The 24,134-nt window shown below is 44.8% G+C and overlaps 1 protein-coding gene across 1 annotated transcript in view; it reads right to left on the reverse strand.

Moving 5' to 3' along the window:
- The window catches only part of LOC145396828 (uncharacterized), a 111,746-nt gene that overhangs the window by 60,928 nt on the left and 26,684 nt on the right, over positions 1-24,134 (reverse strand). Inside the window, exons 8-10 of the mRNA XM_080270113.1 lie at positions 23,645-23,760; positions 13,826-13,951; positions 13,075-13,260 (exon numbers count right to left, since the gene is read on the reverse strand). Coding sequence (XP_080126239.1) covers positions 13,075-13,260; positions 13,826-13,951; positions 23,645-23,760 — 428 coding nt within the window. The remainder of the gene's footprint in view (positions 1-13,074; positions 13,261-13,825; positions 13,952-23,644; positions 23,761-24,134) is intronic.

Consider the following 24,134-nt stretch of genomic DNA (forward strand, 5'->3'; position numbering starts at 1 on the left):
TAGGAGGAGGTCACGTCGGGTTGGTTTTGCTCCGGGGTTCAATCCGGAAGAGAGTGAGCCTGAGACCTTCAATAAGTATCTAGTACTGAAACCCTCTGCTGGTGGTTCCGTGCTGGATATAGATATTTTTGAACTACACCGAGCCATTGTTTCTGCTTGTGGCCGTGAACCGGCGATCTCAACCCAGGGGGATGGTAGCCTACTTATTGAGGTGTCCTCTCCAGCAGAAAGCTCCCGTCTCCGGAATTTGACTTCCATAGCTGGCAATAGTATGTCCTGTGTACCCCATGGCACCTTCAACCAAAGTAAGGGGGTTATTTACTCTCGAGACCTCCTGCGGTACCCTGAGTCACAGTTGTTAGAAGAACTACGCTCTTATGGTGTTATAAAGGTTGACCGGGTACAGAAGAAGATCGATGGTGTTCTGACCCCGACTCCGACGCTGTTTCTGACCTTTGACCGCTTGACATTGCCTGCTTCCGTGAAACTTGCCTGGCTCTCTCTGCCTGTGAAGCCTTATGTTCCAAACCCAAAGCGGTGTTTTCACTGTCAGGGGTATGGGCATGTTAGTAAATTTTGCCGACGTGCACTGGCTGGCCTTCCTGGTGTTTGTGTTTCCTGTGGCGATATGAGTCATACCAGTGATTGTCCAGGACCCCTTAAATGCTATCACTGTGGGGGTCCTCATGCTGTATTTTCCAAAAACTGTCCTCGCTACTGCCTTGAAAAGGAAGTTTTGAGCATTCGTGCACGTGAGAAGGTTTCCTTTCCAGAAGCAAAGAGGAGGGCCCAGACTCTCTTCTTTCGGCCTGGAGTTACTTATGCTTCTGTCCTTTCTGGGGCACCTGTACGTCGTTCTGTGTCCCAGAAGTTGCCACGACCCTTTAGAGTGACCACTTCCCCAACTACTGATTTGACGGATGTTGTTAACCCTGGAATTACTGATAAGTGTGTGACTGATGCTCATCCACCCACTGCTCCAACTGTCTCTGCCTCCACCTCAGTGGCTGACGGTTCGCGTACTTCTGTGGTAGTGGCAGATGTACACACTGACGAGACTCATCCCCCCTTGTCCAGTATGAATGAGGCTCCTTCTGTATCCGGCAAACGTCATCGTAATTCGTCAGAGTCCTCAGAGCCTGAAAGCCGGCCACCTAAGGTTTCTGTTGTCGAACCTTGTATCAACCTTTCTACTGTTCCCTCTGTCTCAGAGGCTGAGAGATCTAGCCAAATGGAAGCTGCTGCTGGTGGTTCACCTGTAGTCAGGTCCCCACCTGGGGATGGTGTTGGACAGACTGCTGATGCATCCGTTCTGAAAAGTACAATGTCAGCCTTGCAGGGTTCTAATCCTGTCAACTCTGTTTCCACTTCTGGAGCTTCAAATGGTAGCACTGGCCGTCCCACATTACCCAAGGCGGCCTCCAAGCATCTATCCAAACCGAATGTTATTCCACCTCAAAGGAAGAGTGTTGTAAAACTTTCCTCTTCCACGTCCTCACGTTTGCCTACGGATGTTCGACATAAAGCGCGGGTTCCTGGTGCTGGACAGTCTCTTACCAAGGGCCTTCCTAAGCATCATTACAAACCCGCTCGCATGTCAGGAGGTGTACAGTCACGCACTTAATCATTTTCCCCTCCACTATGGGTTCTATCATCCAGTGGAATTGTTGGGGTTTACGTGCTAACTATGAGGAACTGTGTCATCTAGTTTCTCAATTTACTCCGCTATGCATGTGTATCCAGGAGACCATGGTTGGTGATACTGCTCCTGCTGGTCCTTCTGGCTACAATGCTTTTTATTCTGATCCTGTGCTGGGCCAAGGTCGTCATGGAGGTGCTGCTATCTTCCTTTGCCAGGATATTCCATGTAGTCATCTGGATATTTCCAGTCCCTTGCAGGCAGTTGCTGTCCGGATGTTTTTACGTCGGCAGTATACAGTTTGCAGTCTTTATCTACCTCCTAGTGCAACTGTTGAAAGGGCGGATCTGGAACGCCTTATTCATGGCCTTCCTTCTCCCTTTCTGTTACTAGGCGATATGAATGGTCATCATCCACTATGGGGAAACAGTGAGGCCAACCCTCGGGCTGTTATGCTGGCCTCTTTAGTGGAAGATGAGGAGTTAGGCATTTTAAACTCCAATATAATGACTTATTTCCATAGCCAGACAGGAACTTTTACTGACATTGATTTGTCCTTATGTTCAGCTGATGCTCTTTTAGATTTTAACTGGGATGTGTTGCCAGACCTGTATGGCAGCGACCATTTTCCGTTACTCTTAACTGCTAGTGCAGGTGGACCTCAGCCACGTCTTCCTCGCTGGCTTCTGGATAAGGCTGACTGGCCATATTTCAGGGAATTAAGTTCCATTTCCCTTTCTGTCAATGAGTTTGGCTGTCTTACGGAGGCTGTGTCATATTTCAATACCATGCTGCATTCAGCAGCCCTATTATCTATTCCAAAAACAAAGGGTCAGTTTCCTAAACGTCCAGTTCCTTGGTGGAACTCGGAGTGTAGTTCCGCAGTGAGAGCCAAACGAATCGCCTTCTCACGACTTCGTCGTCACCGTGGGGATCCTCAGTATTTGGTGGCGTATCAGAGGGCACGAGCTCATATGAGGCGGGTCTTAAAGGAGGCTAGGCGTTCGTCCTGGAAGGGTTATGTTTCCTCCATCAATTCGAGGACTTCCATCACCCAGGTGTGGAACCGGGTAAAGAAAATTTCAGGTAAATTTACTGTTCCATCCCCTCCTGTTTTATCTGCACCAGGTGGAACTGTGGCTGATCCATTTGCTGTTGCAGAATTGCTTGCTGACCATTTTGCCAGTGTGTCAAAGAAGGATGCAGATACACCTTTGGCTTGCCGCCGTCGGCGCCTAGAATCTCGTGGTCTCAGTTTTGCCTCTGTTGGGGGAGAGCCTTACAATGTTCCATTTTCAATTTTTGAACTCCAGTCAGCTCTGTCGCAGTGCCATGATTCCTCTCCTGGTTTTGATGATATTCCCTATGCCTTTTTACGCCACCTGTCTGATGAGTCCCTGTTGTTTTTGCTTTCACTGTTTAATAAGATCTGGTGTTCTGGGGAGTTTCCGGCTTGTTGGGGTGTTGCTGTAGTTATCCCCATCCCCAAACCAGGTAAGGATCACCTACAGGCGACGAATTATCGGCCTATTTCTTTGACGTCTTGTATATGTAAAGTCTTGGAGAAGATGGTTAATGTTAGGCTTGTGTGGTTTTTAGAGAGAGGTGACTTCTTATCCCCTGCCCAGTATGGTTTTCGATAAATGCGATCTACCTCTGATGCATTACTGTCCTTGGAATCTTCTGTCTGTGAGTCTTTTTCCACTAACCAACACCAGGTCACGGTCTTCTTTGATCTGGAAAAGGCATATGACACTGCGTGGCAACATGGTATTTTACTCTCTCTTCATGAGTTTGGTCTTCGTGGGCGCTTACCTGTTTTTATTCAACAGTTTGTATCTAACCGAATTTTAAGGGTGCGAGTGGGAGGAGTGCTTTCTAATGCCCGAGCACTAGAAGATGGAGTACCACAGGGGAGTATCCTTAGTGTTACTCTGTTCGCTGTAGCCATTAACAGCGTCATCAGTGTACTTCCTGATGGTGTACGAGGATCACTATATGTTGATGACCTCTCGATTTCCTTCACTGCGTCTAGAATGTCTCTGATAGAGAGGAAGTTGCAGCTGGCTCTCAATAGAATTTTTGACTGGGCAGAAGCACGCGGTTTCCATTTTTCTGCAGCAAAGACAGTGGCTATACATTTTTGTCGTCTTCGAGGAGTCCACCCAGACCCTGACTTGTATCTCTATGGTAGAAGAATATCCTGTGTGGAAGAGATGCGGTTTCTGGGTCTTCTGTTTGATAGAAAATTAACCTGGGTTCCTCATATTCGTTCTGTTAAGGTGGCTTGTCTTAAAGCTTTGAGTCTTTTGAGGGTTTTAGCTCATACCTCTTGGGGTGCTGACCGTCAGACCCTCCTCCTCTTGCATAGGTCTCTTACTCTTCCTAAAGTTGAATATGGGTGTGAGGTCTACTCCTCTGCAACAGATGCCCGCCTCCGGTTGTTAAATTCTGTGCATCATGCTGGTGTTCGTCTGGCAACCGGGGCATTCAAATCATCCCCAATTCCAAGTTTGTTGGTAGATGCTGGTGTACTCCCCTTCGACTTGCGGCGCCAGTTGCTAATGATGAGGTGTTGGTATCGTCTTCACCGCATTCCAGACTCAATTTCTTGTGCCATTGTGTCACAGGATTCCCGATCTTCTGTTTTTGAGAATGCTGGTGATAGGGAGAGCTGGAGCTCCTGTTTCACTAGCTATCTAACCATCCCCCTTTGCTGACCTTTTCAGTGTGACAGTAACATGGAGAGTAGACCAGCATACTCTCCCAAACATTTCCTCTAACTATCTATGCACTACACCACATGCACTTTACATTTCACACAACGTATCCCACTACGTTACAGGGGTTGGCGCCAGCAAGGGCATGCGGCCAGAAAACTTTGCCCCCGCTACCTAGTGGCGGACTTCTGGGGGGAGGCGTGGCGGGGGTTCCGCCGGCATAGATCATGGGTCCAGGGCGAGATGGGGCTCGGGCCTGTGCTAGAGGGTACAGGGCATTGCGGTTCCCAGGCTGCCGCTTCCGCCCAATAGAGAGGGGCCCGAACCTGGGAGTAGCGTCCCAGGAGGCTGCCCTATCAGTGGGTGTATAATGGTGGGATAGTTGCAGTGCCAAGACGCGCTTGGAGGGTGTCCCTGCAGCTGTCCTGGCAGGGTGCCCCGAGGCCACTACCACAGCCACTGGTAAGCTGGTGGGCTAGGGGTCCCAGATCCATTGCCTGGACCTGGGATTGTGCGGTGAGTGGGACCTGTGCTGTGTCTGTCCCCATTTATTAATACTGAAGATGACAAAACAAAAAAGGTTTCAAAGCAAGCCTGAGGACAGTAAATCACCCATGGGGATGAGGGTGGGTTCATGGAATGTGGGAAGTTTGAGGGGAAGAGCAGGGGAAGTCGTTGAGGCATTCAGTAGGAGGTGGGTGGACGTGGCGTGTTTGCAGGAAGTCCGGTACAGGGGTGGATCAGCCAGAAAGATTGTTGGGAAGGACTGTTGCTATAAGTTGTTTTGGCAGGGGAGGACAGACGGATATGGAGGTGTTGGTGTGATGGTTGCGGAGAAATGGGTGGAATATGTTATGAATGTTTTGAGAGTAAGCGATAGGATATTGGTTGTGAAAATTCTGTTGGGAAGAAAGATAGCTGTGATTATATCGGCATATGCTCCACAGGCAGGATTGGATGAATCAGAGAAAGATAGATTTTGGGATGATTTAATACGTGTAGTGGGTGGTATGCGGGATGATGAGATAGTGATTTTGGGAGGGGACTTAAATGGTCATGTAGGTGAAGCAGCCCAAGGTTATGAAGGAGTGCATGGGGGATGTGCATATGGTCTAAGGAATGCAGAAGGGGAAAGGATACTCGAGTTTGGGGAGGCAACGGACATGATTGTGTGCAACACATATTTTAGGAAAAGAGACAGTAGGTTAATTACGTATGAGTCTGGGGGAAATAGCAGTCAGATAGATTATTTTCTGGTTAGGAGGGCCGATAGGAGGTTAGTGAGGGATGTTAAAGTTATAGGAAGTGAGGAGTGTGTGCAGCAGCACAAACTATTGATTTGTGATATGGTGCTTAAAGAACAAATGAAAAAGTGGACTTATGTACCTAGGAGGAAACTATGGAAGCTGAAAAACCAAGTAGTAAGGGATGCCTTCTATAGCGAGTTGAGGAGAGTGGTGGCTGAACAGGGAGCTGTAGACAGAGGCGTTAATGAACAGTACAGAGTCCTCAAGAACAATTTCTTGAGAGTTACTGATGTAACATGCGGCTGGACAAGAGGACCACCAAGACATAAAGTAACTTGGTGGTGGGATGAGGGTGTAGAAGCTGCAATTAAGGAGAAAAGAAGGCTTTTCCGGGAATGGAAGAAGGGTGGTAGCAAAGAGGAATATTTGGCTGCCAAGCATAGGGCTAGGAGAGAGGTATACAGGGCAAAGTCTGAGTCACAGAGACAATTACTTGATAACCTAAATCATGGGGAAAGGAAAAATATATTTAGGGTGGCAGGTCAGGTGAAGAGGGATAATCGGGATATCATAGGTGAGCAGTGTGTGAAGAATGATGAAGGAAGGGTAGTGGTGAACAGTGAGGATATTAAAGATGCATGGAGAGAGCATTATAACCGGTTGTTGAATGAGGAGTTTGACTGGGACAGGGAAGGTTTGGAGCCAGCAGATCCAGTGTCTGGCCCTTGGCCTTTGATTGATACTGCTACTGTGAGTGAGGCAATAGGCAGGATGAGGGTGGGGAAGGCAGCAGGTGTGTCTGGGTTGACTGCCGAAATGTTGAAGGCCTCAGGCGATATAGGGGTGAGTTTAGTCACTGACCTGATAAATAGGATTATTTATGAGTGTGTTGTCCCAGATGATTGGCTGAAGAGTGTAATTGTAAATGTGTATAAAGGGAAGGGTGATGCCCTGGAAAGAGGGAATTATAGAGGTATAAAGCTTTTAGATCAGATAATGAAGGTAATGGAGAGAGTTTTAGAAGGTATGATTAGAGAAAGAGTGAATATTGATGAGATGCAGTTTGGGTTTATGCCAGGTAGGGGGACCACTGATGCCATATTCATTGTTCGACAGCTTCAGGAAAAATATATTGGTAGGAGAAGGGATCTTTATTTTGTTTTTGTTGATTTGGAAAAGGCCTTTGACAGAGTCCCTAGAGAGGTGGTGAAGTGGGCAATGAGAAAGCTTGGCTTGGAGGAGTGGCTGGTTAGGGTGGTTATGGCCATGTATGTGGGTGCTCACACCCAGGTGAGAGTGAATGGAGATTTGAGTGATGAGTTTTCCGTGAATGTTGGTGTGCATCAGGGGTCAGTCTTGAGTCCCATGTTGTTTATCATGGTACTTGAAGCCCTTTCACGTGACTTTAGAAACGGACTCCGTGGGAGTTGTTGTATGCTGATGATTTGGTGTTGATTGCAGAGAATGAAAGGGAGGCGGAGGAAAAGTTTAGGAAGTGGAGAGATGGTATGGGGCAAAAGGGTTTAAGGGTAAATGCAGATAAAACAAAAGTGATGATATCTAGGGTTGGTGGCGGTACTGTCAAAGACGAGGGAGAGTGGCCATGTGCAGTTTGCCACAAGGGCGTGGGAAGTAATTCCATCTTGTGCGGTGTGTGTGATAAATGGGTGCATAAGAGATGTAATGGTATCAGAGGTAGACTGCGAGATAATGCTGATTTTATGTGTACGGCGTGCCGGGGTGAGCAGGTGGAGATCGTCAGACGTGAAAGAATTGAACTTGCTGGTGAATCTCTTGAGTGTGTGGAAGAGTTTTGTTATTTAGGAGACATGTTGTGTGCTGGAGGTGGGGCTGGAGCTAGCTCTGTGGCTAGGGTGAGAAGTGGTTGGAAGAAGTTCAGGGAGCTCTTGCCTCTCCTGACATTGAGGGGGCTCTCCCTACGTGCTAAGGGGTCTTTGTATGCAGCATGTGTTAGGAGTGTAATGCTGTATGGCAATGAGACCTGGGCAGTGAAGGAGGGAGACATTCGCCGGCTCAGACGTACAGAAATGACAATGATTAGGTGGATGTGCAGTGCGTCCCTGCGTCCAAGGCCTGGAGGGGCTGGGTTTACAATGGAAGAGTTGAGAGGTAGGATGGGACTGGAGTGTATTGGTGTTGTGATGAGGAGAGGTAGATTGAGGTGGTTTGGACATGTGGAGAGGATGGGGGATGATAGTTGGGTGAGGAAGGTGAGAAGTGTTAATATTGGGGGTGGGGTTATGAGGGGTAGACCGAGAAAGACATGGGATGAGGTCATTAAGTGTGACCTTAGGGTTAAGGGACTGAACAGGGAGGCTGCAGTGGATCGTGCAGCATGGAGAGCCGCCATTAGGTGACCAAGGCCGACACATGCAAGCATGTTGGAGCCTTTAAAAAACGAAAACGAAACGTCCCAATTTCCCAAAGCCATTTGGTTACAGGGTCCGGTCTGTTATGCTAGCCCTCTCTCTCCCGAGACTGGCAATTTGTCCACATTGGATCCCAAGGGTGGGTTCTTGGCTACTCCCTCGCGTGACATTCTGTAGGTCCGTTGTTGGAAAAAAGGGCTCGCTTCCCTCTCAGGTGTCCCTCTCTCTCTTTTTAGAACATGCCTCCATTCATGAGGGTTCTGTCCCCGTCTATACTGACGTGTCTAAGACTGATACTGGAGTAGGATTTGGTGTTGTCTTCCCTTCCTTTAGTAGGGGCGGTAGCCTTCCTGGCGTTACTTCAGTGTATACAGCAGAACTGACTGCAATTTTGTATGCTCTTAAAATCATTTTTACTCTCCGCCAATCCGTTTTTGTGATTTATAGTGACTCACGTAGTGCTTTGTCTGCACTGGAGTCTTTTAATGCATCCCATCCATTGGTTTTATCAATTTTAGAGTGGCTTTTTCTTCTTGGCCGCCGTGGCCGCCGTGTAGACTTCTGTTGGGTTCCTGCACATGTTGGTGTGGTGGGCAATGAGAGGGCAGATACTTTAGCTAAAGCTGTGTCTTCTCAACAGCCCCCAGCTGACTACTCACTACCTGTTTCTGATGTAACACCTTACTTGCGGTATGCAATTCGTACGTGTTGGCAGAGACACTGGGATGGTGTGTCTCAAAATAAACTAAAAGAAATCTTTCAGAGAGTGGTTGTGCCAAGGGTTCTTCCCTCTATGTCTCGGCGACTGGAGGTGGCTCTTGCTAGGCTTCGCATTGGGCATTCTCGGCTTACACATGAGTTCCTCATGTGTGGTTGAGACTCAACCGTACTGTGATGACTGCCTCGTTCCCCTTACTGTCCGTCACTTGCTGGTCGAGTGTCCGAGTCTGGGGGGCCTGCGTCAGAGGTTCCTTCATAGGCATGGGGGAGCAGATGGTGCCTAATGTTTATCCTTGATGCTTGGTGAGGCCTCTAACGATTTTACTGATGTTTTTAGTTTTCTTCAGGAGGCGGGCCTCCTTCCACTTTTATAAGTAATTATTTTATAAATTATTCTTTTATTATTTTTAGTGTTTTATTCCTACTAACAGATATTAACTTTATTTTGAATAGACACTTTTTATTTTGCTGTGCCTTCTACTTTGTCATCCGGCGGCATATGACCCTGGCAGTTGCGCTGCCAGATTGTAATTATTTTCAGTCAATTATCTCCCTTGCGTGCATGACCTGTCGTACCACACATGACCCACGAACACTTCCAACCAACAGCAAGAATGACTTCAGAATCAATGAGCCTTGCATCCTCAAGCAAGGGGAAGAGGAAGATTCTCTCCCTGACTGAAAAGTTTCAAATTATTAAGGAGTTTAAGGAAGGGGCTACACGAAGTCTACTCCGGAATAAGTACGACCTCAAGAAAACAACAGTCCATGACCTCATCAAGAGAAAGGAGAAAGTGAAGGAGGCCATGAAAGCAGTGGAAGTCGGCAAGAAGGGGAAGGAAGTGTACCGCAGGCGACGACTTCCCATGGAAAATCTCAACAAGGCAGTGTACAAGTGGTACATGCAGGAAAGAGCAGAGGGTGTTCCTGTTCGTGGCGTCAACATTCAATATGCAGCGCAGAGGCTTTCGGGTCACCTAGGCTACGACAATTTCAAGTGCATTGATGGCTGGGTGTGGCGCTTTAGGCGGCGTCACGGCATTGTAAAGAAGGCAATAACGGGGAAGCTTCTCAGCCCCAGCGCCAATGCAGTGGATCCCTTCATAAGCCACTTTTATCAGCTGAAGGAGGAGGGCCCCCACGACTACCAAATCTATGACGCTGATGAAACTGGGCTTTTTTTTGAAGTCACTCCGCCAAAATACCAGGCCTCCAAAACAATCAGCAGCACTCCGGGGAGGAAGAGTGCGAAGGACTGCATGTTGGTGTTGGCGTATGCAAACACCGACGGGCCCCACCGCCTGAAACCAGTCGTTGTGGGTAAGAGTAGGAAGCCAAGGGCTCTGAAAGATATAATGGAGAAGCTTCCTACGGAGCACCACAGCAACCCTTCTGCTTGGTTTACCCAGGAGATAATCACGACCTGGTTTCATAACGGTTTTGACCCCTCTGTTTGGCAGCTCCAGGCCTTGTTTGGCATCAGTAAGGAGGATGTTAAGGCTGTGCTCCTCTAAGACAATGCCCCAGCCCACCCTTCTACTGTGAAATTTTGTTCAAAGGATGGGAAAATAAGGGCAATATTTTTACCTCCTAAAACAACTGCCCTACTTCAGCCCATGGACCAGGGGGTGATAGAAAGTGCGAAAAGGCATTGTCAGAATATTTACCTGGACCAGTGATTAGTCGTGACAGAGGATGGGATGGAGGAGGAGGGGTATGTGGACACCAGGGGGAAGAAGGCAATTGACAGTTTCAAGAAATATAATATCAAGGATGCAGTTCTGAACTGGGCTGAGAGTTGGAGGAAAGTGCCAGTGACTGTTCTCCGCAATGCATGGTGTAACCTCCTAAAAAAAAACCAAGACTCCAGCCCAGAAGCCAGATTTCGAGGGGTTTGAGCCACCAAAGGCAGCCGAAATGTTGGCTGCAGCTGGCCAAAGCTTTGTTCCTGCAGAAGAGGTGGAAGAGTGGCTGGACGAGGATGATGGTGTGCCTGGATACCACCACCAGATAGAGGAGGAAATAGTGCAGGAACTGACCACACCTGAACCACCTGCGGAGGAGGAAGAGGAGAGGCCACGTGGGCCATCGCTCTCTGCTGCCATCGATGCAACAGACACACTCTTGGCCGTCACAGAGGACATTGGTGGCTTTCTGGGGGGGGAATTATGAACTCTGCAGATGGATTAGGCTGGACCTTATGAGGCAAAACCAGGTCAGGCAAGTCCAGCAGAAAATTTCAGACTTCTTTAAGCCTGTCTCCTTGCCTCCAGGAAAAAAGAAACGTACTGTGTCAGAGACCTCAAGTGTGTCTGTTGCTTTGACGTCCTCTGTGCGCCTCACTATTTAGGTTTCTGGTACCAGCACACCCTCCTTGACACAAGTGACACCAGAGCCACCAGAAATGATATTCGTTGAATCTGATGATGAGTGAGTGAATAGTGTGTCATGTAAAATGTATATATGGTGTATATAGTACTGTACTGAAATGTAATCACTGTTCTGAAGTGTTTAGCTTGTATTATTAAGTGTAAAATTAAGTATAGTGCCCTAGTGATACAGTAAAAAAATTTCTGGTGTGTACAGTGTCATGTGCTCTGGTGTACAGGTGTACTGTGTGGGGCCACCATCTAACCTCTTCAGAAATCCTCCCCCGCCTTCCTCTTATTCCTGTGGTGACTACAGCATCACTTCTTGGCACTTCCTGGCATTCCCTGGCATGGTAAGTGTACTGTAACAGTACTACATTACATTATAGGCATTGTATTTCTATGTACAACTTCATACAGGATGGTATTTACTGTACATGTACAGTACTGTAAAACTACGTAAACCATTGAATTCTCCATGTGAAACATCATAGAGTAGGTTGTGGTTGCGCATGTAGGACCGAACGACTCCACAGATATAGCGACCTTAAGTCAGTAATCCCTCGGTTAGTAATGACCGTCGGATATAACCACCCACCCCTCCCCCCAATTAGGTCATTATATTAAGGGTTTACTGTATATACACACAGTATATACTGCCTAACATTTTGTATACAGGAAGCCATTTGGTCTGTCAGTGTAGAGTTACCTTCAAGTTCCACTGCATGAAGTGAGTAAATGATGGGCATCCCCGCCTACCAGTGAACAGTACATGCAAATCCCAATTTGCGGCACCCCTAGATGCAATACCCCAGAATAGTGATGGGGGTAGAAATACCACCCTACCCTGCCTAAGATGGCTGAACCCCTGTTTAATGATGGGATTTGATTTAACCAATTTTGATGATATTTTAGACTTAAATTTTGTGTTTAGGATGATTTATAAACTGTTTTTAGACTTTGATTAATGTATTTTAGTTATAGGTGGAGTGAACACTGTCATATGGGGTAACGATTCTCACCCATCAGACGAGGTACAAAACAGTGTGGACAGCTAGGTGTCTCAACAAAGAACATTTTGTGTTTGACCATTGAACATCTAACCTATCATGGAATACATAATAATAATTTTGAATAAATATTGATAATTATGAAAGTCTTAAAGAGTAAATATTTCCTGCAGTGACGAAAACTGTGACGTAGATAAATCATGTGTTTACATTCAGGCTGTTGAAGGGAAAACGCTTTGAAAATACAAAGGAATTTCTAAATAAATGTTGGAAAGTAAGAAAGATTAAATAAAGGGGCTCAGCAACCACAACAGTAACTAAAATGACATAAAGAGGGGACATTGAAAGGGCTATCCCGTTCGTATCAGTGATTGCATTCCCAGTCAAGAGAATTCCCCTTCAAAACATCAACAATTCTCTATCACAACAATTTGCACCTTGAACGATTTTGCATCATTCATACATCATTATTATGCATAACAGATGTTTATATAAGTGTCCCGGGACCGTCTGATGGTGGGATTATTTACAGTGCTGCTGTGCTTCTTTACCGAGCTTGAATATGAGTTGGAGATTGCATTCTTCAGTGACCTTGACTGGGTACAAGCAAGACAAGCACTAGTTTTAGGGGTTAGGTTAGTTTCTTTTACAGCTGTTAGGCCACTTATATTGCCTGTAAATGTTTTTGGACTCATTTGGGTGGGTTTAGAACTTGGTTGGGAGGGGGGGAAACCCTGGGCTAAAAAACACATCCCTATATTTTACAAGGTAAATCAGTCCCAATTTACGATACCCTGCCTAGCGGTGGTTTTTTACTTAACAAATTGCATCGTTAAACCGGAGTTTGCCTGTTATCAGTATTCAGTTGAACCATCAGAATTCCAGGTTCAGTCTTATAGGCTGTAGCATTTACTGAAAATATAAATAATGTTGAATGAAAGTTAGTTATGGAAGTGTTAACAGTAATTTAAAGCCTCACCATCAATGCCAGCAAAAATCTCGGCTCGTGTAAGGTATGTGGGCACCTCGCCGTAGTTCGTCTCGTGGGCAAAGAGCTTTGGTGCAGCAGTGTTGTCCAGGAACTCTCCACTTGGCCCATACACATTCTGGCTGCTGCTGGTGGTGCTGGTTAGGGCCCGGATCACTGCTTGCTGGCCAAGGTCACCTGGAAGTGGAAATTAGGGGGGAATGAATGTGTGGGAATTCAGAGATTGACATTTCTACAAGAGAAACCCTTTCTCTTTATAATCAAACCTTGGCACATGTCTTCTTCAGTGCATTTTCGTTGTGATTTCTTTATGATCATCGTCGTTGTCATCATTTTTGTTGTTGTCATAGTCATCCTCATCACTGTTACTATCACCAGACTGTGTACAGCAGGATAAAGGTCCCTTCCTGTATATCTCCACTCAACCTGTTAGATGTAAGTTGGTTCTGTCTGATCTCAGAAAGTTTACAAATATAATTTTTTCATCTCTCTTGTTCTCAGTCAACTCCTTCATTTCATTCCGTCTCTGGATTCCCTTTTCCTACTTTATCCTGTATATGTATCCAGTATTTATCTGCAGTTTCTTATAAAAGGCACAACCTCCCCCTTTCAAGTACAGTATGCAAAAGACTGATCTTCCAAAGAATATTGGACTGAAGGAAGCCTGGACTTATTGTACCTTCCAATAACATTGCCTATACTTTAAAGAAGGCTAACTGCAGTAGAGTGATATGTACAGTACCTGCAAGTGTGGCTGTATGCAAGGGGTTGAGTCGTTTCTGCTTCATCTCTGTAGGCATGTATTCAGAGTCTGTCTCACCTACAACCTGCTGCACAGTGGGTGATGTTTGATCCCTCACCATGATGCCTGTTGGTAGGACAATACAAATGACCTTACAGGACAAAAGTCTTCGTTAGAAGTTACCTTTACAACATTATTTTTTGCAGTTAACCCATTGAGCCTGAAATATCTTTTTCATTTTATATTTTCTATCTTTATGGTTTTATTGAGTTTTAGGAAAGTCTGTGTGTAATAGTGGGATTGGACATAACCATAATGTACCCCTGCAATATAAATGGCCTTTTTGTAAGTTAAATAAAGACATTGGTAGCAGCAGGGAAAAAATGAACATCACCTGGATTGCAGGGGTTAAGTACACAGTAGATAATGGATAAATGGCCTAGTATGTTCCATGGCTACAAATGAAGCTGATATACCTTTTCCCCCAGTTTACAAAACTGTCTTAAAATGTTTGTTATATTGTGGAATACATTCTTGACCTGTAATAAGGACTGCCTGTACAGCCAGGGGTGATGATGATGTTAATCCCTGTCTGTCTGGTCAAGCAGACCATTGACTACAGGTAAGCAACTGCTTCTGTGGGGCTGCCTTACAGCTACAGTAAAGTACACGCGATTTTGTTTCATTTTCATTTTTGAAGGCTCCAACATGCATACGTCTGCCTTGGTCACCTAATGGCGACTCTCCATGCTGCACAATCTATTGCAGCCACCCTGTTCAGTCCCTTACCCCTGAGGTCACACACTTAATGACCTTATCCCATGTCTTTCTCGGTCTACCCCTCATAACCCCATCCCCAATATTAACACTTCTCTCGTCCCATGTCTTTCTCGGTCTGCCCCTCATAACCCCACCCCCAATATTAACACTTCTCACCTTCTGCACCCAATTATCATCCCCCATCCTCTCCACATGCCCAAACCATCTCAATCTACCTCTCCTCATCACAACACCAATACACTCCAGTCCCATCCTACCTCTCAACTCTTCCATCGTAAACCCAGTCCCCCCAGGCTTTGCACGCCGGGACGCACTGCACATCCACATAATCATTGTCATTTCTGTATGTCTGAGCGAGCAGATATCCTCCTTCTTTACTGCCCAGGTCTCACTACCATACAACATTACACTCCTAACAAATGCTGCATACAAAGACCCCTTAGCATGTAGGGAGAACCCTCTCAATGTCAGGAGAGGCAACAGCTCCCTGAACTTCTTCCAACCACTTCGCACCCTAACCACAGAGCTAGCTCCAGCCCCACCTCCAGCACACAACATATCTCTCAAATAAAAAAACTTACACACACTGAAGAGACCCACCAGCAAGTTCAATCCTTTCACGCCTGACAATCTCCACCTGCTCTCCCCAACACGCTACACACATAAAATCAGCATTATCTCACAGTCTACCTCTGATACCACTACATCTCTTGTGCACCCAATTATCACAAACACTACACAAGATGGAATTACTGCCCACGCCTTTGACAGTACTGCCACCAACCCTAGATATCATCACTTTTATCTGCATTTACCCTTAAGCCCTTGTGCCCCATACCATCTCTCAACTTCCTAAATCTTTCCTCTGCCTCCCTTTCGTTCTCTGCATGCAACACCAAATCATCAGCATACAACATCTCCTACAGGAGTCCGTTTCTGAAGTCACATGAGAGGGCTTCACGTACCATGATAATCAACATGGGACTCAAAACTGACCCCTGATGCACACCAGTGTTCACGGAAAACTCATCACTCAAATCTCCATTCACTCTTACCTGGGTGCGAGCACCCACATACATAGCCATAACCACCCTAACCAGCCACTCCTCCAAGCCAAACTTTCTCATTGCCTACTTCACCACCTCTCTTGGGACTTTGTCAAAGGCCTTTTCCAAATAAACAAAATACAAATCCCTTTTCTTCCCAATATATTTTTCCTGAAGCTGTAGAACAATGAATATGGCATCAGTGGTACCCCTGCCTGGCATAAACCTAAACTGCATCTCATCAGTATTCACTCTTTCTCTAATCATACCTCCTAGAACAGTATAATACACCAGTACAGATCTGACACCTCCTTGTGGTTGACAGTGCTTCACCAGGGTTGGACCAGGTCCCTTCCTAGATTGAGGTGTAGAGAAACAGGAGGTTTGGCTCCCATGTGGATGCCACAACTGCATCACTCACTACCACATCAGACTTTTAGCCAACACCACAGTTAGAGTTGTAAGGTTGTCTGTTATTCCATCAATTTTAGTTTTCATTGCACTCTGCTGTCCAATTTTTCTCAACTGGAAGAGGCTTAGTATGTTTCTCTGCTCAGTCTCTCTATGATATGAAGAGGTGAAAAAAGAAAAGGTGGCAGAGGGGCCATCCCAGTGAATGAGAGACAGTACAGTGTAATAAGAGTGGAGGCATTTAATGTTGTTGTGCTACTTCAGCCTGATTGAGAAGACCTATCAACCACAAGCAAGCAACTGACCCTGCAGGGCCGTCCCATGCAGAGAATGGAATAAATGAGTAGGGAGGTTTGCGTTATTAAAGAATTGAGAGAGGAAAGATTGGATGATGTGAAGTGAATGGAACTCATTTACTGTATAAGGCAGTGGAGTTTGGTGTTGGTGACACTGATACATGGAGCGGAGGAGGAGAATAGTCATTATGATCATGTTTGGGGGGTGGGGGGAATGTAAAGATAAGCAGAAGGAAGGGGTTTCTTTGATTTTATAAAAGAGAATGAAAAAGTTTGTGAAACCATATAAGTGTGTTGATGCAAGGCGTGTGTGGTGTGAGTGCAAGATCGAGATAGACAAATGGGGTTTGTTACTGACTAGATAAATACGATTATATACGAGTTTGTTGTCCCAGATGATTGGCTGAAGAGTGTAATTGTAAATGTACACAGGGAAGGATGATGCCTGGAAAGAGGAAATTATAGAGACATAAAGCTTTTAGACCAGGTAATGAAGGTAATGGAGAGGTCTCTCTCCGTTTTAGAAGGTATAATTAGAGAAAGACAAGTACACATGCTAAATCACTCGGGGGGATAAGTGTGGTGTCGTGGAATGTGGGAAGTTTGAGGGGTAGAGTGGGGGAAGTGGTTGAGACATTGAGTAGGAAATGGGTGGATGTGGGATGTGTGCCGGAAGTCCGGTATAGGGGTGGATCAGCCAAAATGATTGCTGGAAGGGATTGTTATTATCTCCGCCAAGGAGGTTCTGTTTCACCCCCATCTGTTTGTTGGTTGGTTGGTTTGTGAGCAAGATTACACAAAACTACTGGACGGATTTCCACGAAACTTGGTAGAAGAATGGGCCTTGGCCCAGAATAGACTCCATTAAATTTTGGTGCAGATCCAAGAATTTTTTTTCGCTTTCTTTAACATTGCGAGATAGGGCATTTTTCGACATTTTCATAAATTTTTCTGTGAGTATTGCATGCATGTTGATGGCGGAGGTATGCACTCTACTGAGTGCCATTCTAGTTATAAACTATTTTGGCAGGGTAGGACAGATGGATATGGTGGTGTGGATGTGTTGGTTGGGGAGAAATGGGTGGAATATATCATGAATGTTATGAGAGTAAGTGATAGGATAATAGTAGTAAAAATTTTGTTCAGTCGGATTATGTTTGCTTTTATATCGGCATATGCTACACAGGCATGCTTGGATGAGGTAGAGAAGAATAGATTTTGGGATGACTTAATACGTGCAGTAAGTGGTATGGGGGATGATGAGACTGCAGTTTTGGGAGGGGACTTAAATGGTCATGTAGGTGAGCAGCTCAAGGATATGAGGGAATACATGGGGGATGTGCATATGGTACAAGAAATGAGGAAGGGGAAAGGATACTTGAGTTTGGAGATGCAGTGAACATAATTGTGTGCAACACACATTTTAGGAAAAGAGAGAGGAGGTTGACTACTGTATATATGAGTCTGGGGGAAATAGCAGCCAGGTAGACTATTTCCTGGTCAGGAGGAATGATAGGAAGTTAGTGTGGGATGTTAAATGGAGATAGTTCTAGAAAGTATGATTAGAGAAAGAGCAAAAATTGATGAGATGCAGTTTGTGTTTATGCCTGGTAAAGGGACCACTAATGCCATTTTCATTGTTCAACAGCTTCAGGAAGAATATATAGGAAAGAGAAGGGAACTGTACTTTGTTTTTGTTGATTTGGAAAAGCCCTTTGACAGAGTCCCCAGAGAGGTGGTAAAGTGGGCAATGAGAAAGCTTGGGATCGAGGAGTGGCTGGTTAGGGTGATTATGGCCATGTATGTGGGTGCTTGCACCCAGGTAAGGATGATTGGATATTTGAGTGATGAGTTTTCTGTGAATGTTGGTGTGCACCAGGCGTCAGTTTTGAGCCCCTTGTTGTTTTTCATGGTACTTGAAGCCCTCTTACGTGACCTCAGAAATGGACTCCATGGGAGGTGTATGCTGTTGATTTGGTGTTGATTGCAGCGAATGAAAGGGAAGCGTAGGAAAGATTTAGGAAGTGCAGAGATGGTATGGGGCACAATGGCTTAAGAGTATCCATCCATCCATCATCCAACTGTATGTTGCCCCAAGCGGAGCATAGGGTCCTGGGGCTAGGCAAGTTGGTCCTGACAATTAGGATGAGAGTGACCAGCCTCACTTAACCCTGAGTGGCATTACTTGAGCAATAAACCCCAGCCACCCCTTGAATATAAACCTACGTAGGCTCAATCTGATTGGAGCCCCTTAATTACCTCCTAAACCACCAGGTGCCATAATTTGGTTATATGGTTACCACCCAGCATAGTAAATGGTTTCCTGGTGTACAGGAAACCATTTGGCTTCTCACTCATTGTAGAGTTACCCATAGGCAGAAGGAAGAGGAAAGAATGAAAAAACGACAGCAGAGGGAATGTAATGTCACTCATAGACAGAAGGAACAGGAATGAATGAAGGAAAGAAGGACAGAAGAGGATGGAAGGAAGAGAGGAAAGGGCAGACATCCAAGAGCAGCACCACATTGAGTGATTGGATGGTGAGTGTCCCTACCTACCACCAGCTAAGAAAAATGCAGATAAAGCAATGCTGTTGGTATCTGGGACTGGTGACGATATTGTCAAAGAAAAGGGAGAGTTGCCGTATGCGATATGCCACAAGGGCGTGGTAATTCCTCCTTGTGCAGTGTTTGTGATAAGTGGGTGCATAAGAGATGTAGTGGTATTAGAGGTAAACTGTGAGATAATCTGATTTCATGTGTGTGGTGTGTCTGGGAGAGCATGTGGAGATTCCCAGGCATGAAAGGATTGATCTTGCTGGTGAGTCTCTTGAGTGTGTGGAAGACTTTTGTTATTTGGGAGACATGTTATGTGCTGGAGGTGGAGCTAAAGCTAGCTCTGTGGCTAGAGTGAGGAGTGTCTGGAAGAAGTCCAGGGAGCTGTTGTCTCTTCTGACACTGTGAGGGCTCTCTCTCCATGATAAGGGATCTTTGTATGCAGCATGTGTTTGGAGGGTAATGCTGTATAGTAGTTAGACTTGGGCAGTAAGAGAAAAGGATATTCGCAGGCTCAGATGTACAGAAATGGCAGTGATTAGGTGAATTTGCAGTGCATCCCTGACTGCGAGGCCTGCAGGGGTTAGGTTTACAATGGAAGAGTTGAGAGGTAGGATGGGACTGGAGTGTATTGCTGTTGTGATGAGGAGAGGTCGTATGATGTGGTTTGGGCATGTGGAGAGGATGGGGGATGATAAGTGGATGCAGAAAGTGAGAAGTGTTAATGTTAGGGGTAGAGTTGTGAGAGGTAGACTGAAAAAGGCCTGGAATGAGGTCATTGAGGTAATTGAGTGTGACCTCAGGGATAAGGGACTGAATAGGGAGGCTGCCAGAAATCGAGCAGCATGGAGAGCTGCCATTAGGTGGCCAAGGTCACATGCAAGCATGTTGGAACCTTTGAAAATGAAATGAAACGAACATTTATGTGTGTATATGCACCTGTAAACAAAGAAAGAGGGCAGGGGTTGGAAGAGAATAGAAAGACTTGGGAGCAGCTGCATGAATGGATAAAAGAAAGAAAAGAAATGCAGCCACTGTGTTGGGTGACATGAATAGTAGAGTAAGGGATGAGGATGTATAAAATGTTGTAGGAAAGTGGGGTGTGGTGGGAAAGAGTAGGAACAGCAAGTTTTTATTAGAAGTATATGAAAGATCACTGTTATTAGCTATTGCATATTTTGAGCACAAGTTGATTCACAGATATACTTGACAGGGAAGGGGAAGATGAAAATGAGCAGCAGGCAGCTACAGACTGTGTAATAGTAGATGAAAGACAGGACAGTTATAGATACAAAAGCAGTTAGAGGATCATTAACAGATTTAGATAACTTTACAGTACAGGTGTACTGGCAAAGATCAGAATTAAAAATAAATGGAAGTTCAAAAGAAATTAAATTGTAGAAAAAGAAAGTAATTTCAGCAAACCTGGAGAAAGTGAGTTTGCTGAAAGATTCAGGTTCAAGTTGAGACATGCAGAAGATATTTTGATTGTGAAACTAAATGAAAATAAAGAAATAGAGATAATGTGGAAAGTTGTGAAGAACGGTATGGTAAAAGCAACAGATGCAGTATGTGGTATGAATATTGTGAAAAGAGGTAAGAAAAGGGGTAATGCTTGATTTAATAGTGATGTAGGTGTAGCCTGAAGGAGGAAATGGAGGCTTGGAAGAAGATGCTTCAGAGAAGTTTACCCCTGAAAGTGAGAGAAAGAAGGTAGCAAGAATATGAGAGTTTGAAACAGAGTAAAATGGATGACAAAAGAAGCCAGAAAACAAGTGGATGATGAGTACAGAAGGAAGGTAAATGATTGGTACAAGATTAATACAAAGCAATACTGTGAGACTGCTATGGAAGCTGGAAGATTGAAGGTGAAAGGAAGGGTAGGGGTATACTTCAGAGTAAGAATGGTAGGATGCTGGTAGATAATGAACAGTTAAGTCATGGAGCGGTATGTAATATCTCTGGAAGCGGCAGACAAGAAGCAGGTATTACTTGTTGGGGCATGGGTAAGGATGGTGGTAGACCAGTGGAATAGTGACCAGTCAGCAGAGGGGAAATACTTAAAGAAATTAATTAGCTAGTTACACAAGGCACCAGGAGTGGATGGCACTAGTGGAGAAATGTTGAAATATGGTGGTAGTGAAGTTGTCAGTATAAAGTATGGTATGTACAGTATAGACTGGCATGGGAGACAGGGAAAGTTCCAGAAGAGTGGAGAAAGCAATAATAGTTCCATTATATAAAGGAAAAGGAAGTAAGGAAGAGTTTAAGAATCACTGAGGGATTAGTTTACCGAGTATACCAGGAAAAGTCTATGGTAGGGTGCGTATAGAGAAGGTGCATAGCATAAAAGAACATAGGTGAGGAACAGGGTGGACTTACATATGGTAGGGGATGTGTAAACCAGATATTTACAGTGAGGTCTGTAGTGGAAAGTACATTATAAAGAATAAGAATCTGTATGTTACATTTACGGACTTGAAAGTTGAAGATAGGGTGAATTGGGAAGGATTTTGGAGTGTATTAGGCATGTATAATAGGAGGGAATTTGTTGAGGGCAGCCGAATCCTTTCACAGGGGTAGAAGAGCATATGTCAGTATGGGGAAGGAACTTAGTGATCCTTTTCATATTAATGTAGGTGTAAGACAGATATGTGTTATGTCACCCTGTTTGTTTACTGCGTATGTGGATGGAGTAGTGAAAGAGCTGAAAATGAGGAGTGCGGTTATAGGAGCAAAACTGAAGCTGAATGGCAGTAACTAGAATCTTGTAACCTGCTTGTATGCTGATGATATTGTTTTGATGGTAGTAAGTGAGAGTAACTTGCAGAAGGTAGTGAATGAGTTTAACAGTATGCATGTTTACATGAGAAGAACATCAAAAGTGAATATGAGAAAAGTAAGATAATGATATGTGAAGGAGAGAGTATGACAGTAGGTTTTGGCAGGCAGTATAGGGTAGAAAGAAGGAACACAGTGGATTGGCAGGTACTAATGGGAGGTGAAATACTTGAGGAGGTTGATAGTTTAAGTGTCTGAGAGCTGTGCTGTGTAAACATGGCAAAATGGAGGTTGAAGTTAAGATGAGATCACTTCAGGGAAGAATAAGTGGAGAGCTTTGTTGTATTTTGAAGGGTATTAGAGTTATCGTGGAGGTTAGCAAAGCCCTGCATGAGTGTCTTACTGCCAGCACTTGTTGATCAACCCCAGTCTGTCTGGCTGAGCAGACCCATCAACCACAGGCAAGCAGCTGCCCCTGCAGGGTTGTCCCACGCAATGAACCAATGTTCTCCTGCGGTTGGTGTGGTGGGGGAAAAGTGTGGAGGTTTGCTTCCTGGGTGGTTGCCACATTTGCATCTCTTTACCCAGTTAACAGAGGCACTATAGTGGAGTCCACTTGACCCCGGGTCTGGTACATATTGTTACCACTCGGCATTTTGAATGGTTTCCTGGGTTACAGGAAATCATTTGACTTGTCAGTCATTATAGAGCTATCTGAAGTGGAAAGAAGATTAATAAAAAGTGACAGGAAGAAAAGAGAAAAGTAAGAAGAGAGAAGGACAAGACACACAAATAGAATGATTAAGATGATGGAAGAAGTAGACAGCAGTACATCATGAGTGGATGATAGTGGCCACCACCTACTACTACACTCCTATATGGAGGTGAATTATTGGTGGTTAGGGACAATGCTGTCTAGGTATCAGGCTGCTGAAATGACTTTTCTTAAAACAGCTACAGGCATGGGGAGGATGGAAGGTGTAAAAAAAAAAAAAAAAAGTGAAATTTATGGACATAATGAAATGGAAGAAAAAGAAAGTGTGTGAAAGCGACATAGCTTGGCTGTGTTGATATAGGAAACCTGTTATGTGGTTTGGAAGAAGAGAGTGGAACAACAGTAATGAAAAGAAGAAAGAGGAAGAGGAGTGTTTGAGAGTGAGAAAGGTGTGTGAGGATAAGGTAGCCTGGAAGTGCTTATCATGACCATCCCCTGTCTGGGGATTCACTGGAAGGAAAATAGTTTGGGAGATAATGATGATGGTGAGGAGAATTGACATAATACATCTGGTAGGAAAGCAACTGACATTACAGTACATAAATTATGAAGTAGATGCAGTGGATTACGGTATTAGAATTCATGTCCCTAATTGTTCAAGTTAGGTTCATGATGAGATTATGCTGAGTTCAGCAGCATCACAGGGCAGAGAGGAGTGATACAGGGGACACAGCAGGTCATTTAACCACTTTCAACCCTGTGACATGTTTTAGTGATTCGTTCTTGCTACATGATTTTATTCAGCTCTGGGAAAACATCTTGTGCAGAAGAGATAACATCTTGTGCTGAAGAGATAAATGAATGCTGTATCAAGCCCCTTCAGTTCTAAGTCTCTTCAGAGGTGAATGTTGGGAGATAACAAGATAAAATAGGACATGATTGTATTCAAAGGGTTAGGGCAATTACAGGGTATAGCAGATTCGGAGGTGAGATTGGGCTGTTACCCATTGAGCCCAAGGGCATTTATCCTTGCTGTCTCTTGATTTTGTTCAGATTAGGATAAACTTGATGGCCCCGTTTTGTACAAGAGAATTTTCTTATTTGGAACAAAATTGTTTGTCTTAAAATTTAAAAGGCTACTGAGACAGGTTAACTTTGAAGTTCCAGGAGGGAAAGTTAAGCAGAGAATCAATCATAAGTATGTTTGAAAATTCCACACAGGTTATGGAACTTACCTGCCAGAAGTGTACCAGCTGCTACAGGCCCGGATGTGGTGTAGATGACACCATACTCTAGGGGATGATTTGCAGGGTCATAGTTCGTGGACAGTCCCAGCCTTGTGTCCGCACTTCTGTATCAAGAAGGATGTATGAAAGTGTGAATTACTGTATTCTTAACCCATACCATTATAAAACAAGACAAGGAACAGAAATTTTAAATATTATCATATGTCTAATCAAGTACAGGTAGTGTTCATTTATGTTTTCTGAATATAATTTTGTAGTTTACTTTTGCTCATGGTGTACCTTATCAAAAGGAAGCTATAACTACAGGTCATGGAAATAAAATGAGGAATTATGAGCAGGTGTGGAAGGTTGCAAGCCGTGGCTGAGTGTAATATTAATTTAAAATGGAGTTTAACAGTCTGCCATGGATGCAGGTGGAAACAGCTGACAATCTTGGACCGGACAAGAATGTGAAAAGGGAATGATAGGGATGGTGACT

Source organism: Coenobita brevimanus, chromosome 39 (genome assembly GCF_032717465.1).
Source record: "Coenobita brevimanus isolate Jiangsu-jjx chromosome 39, ASM3271746v2, whole genome shotgun sequence".
Lineage (NCBI taxonomy): Eukaryota > Metazoa > Arthropoda > Malacostraca > Decapoda > Coenobitidae > Coenobita > Coenobita brevimanus.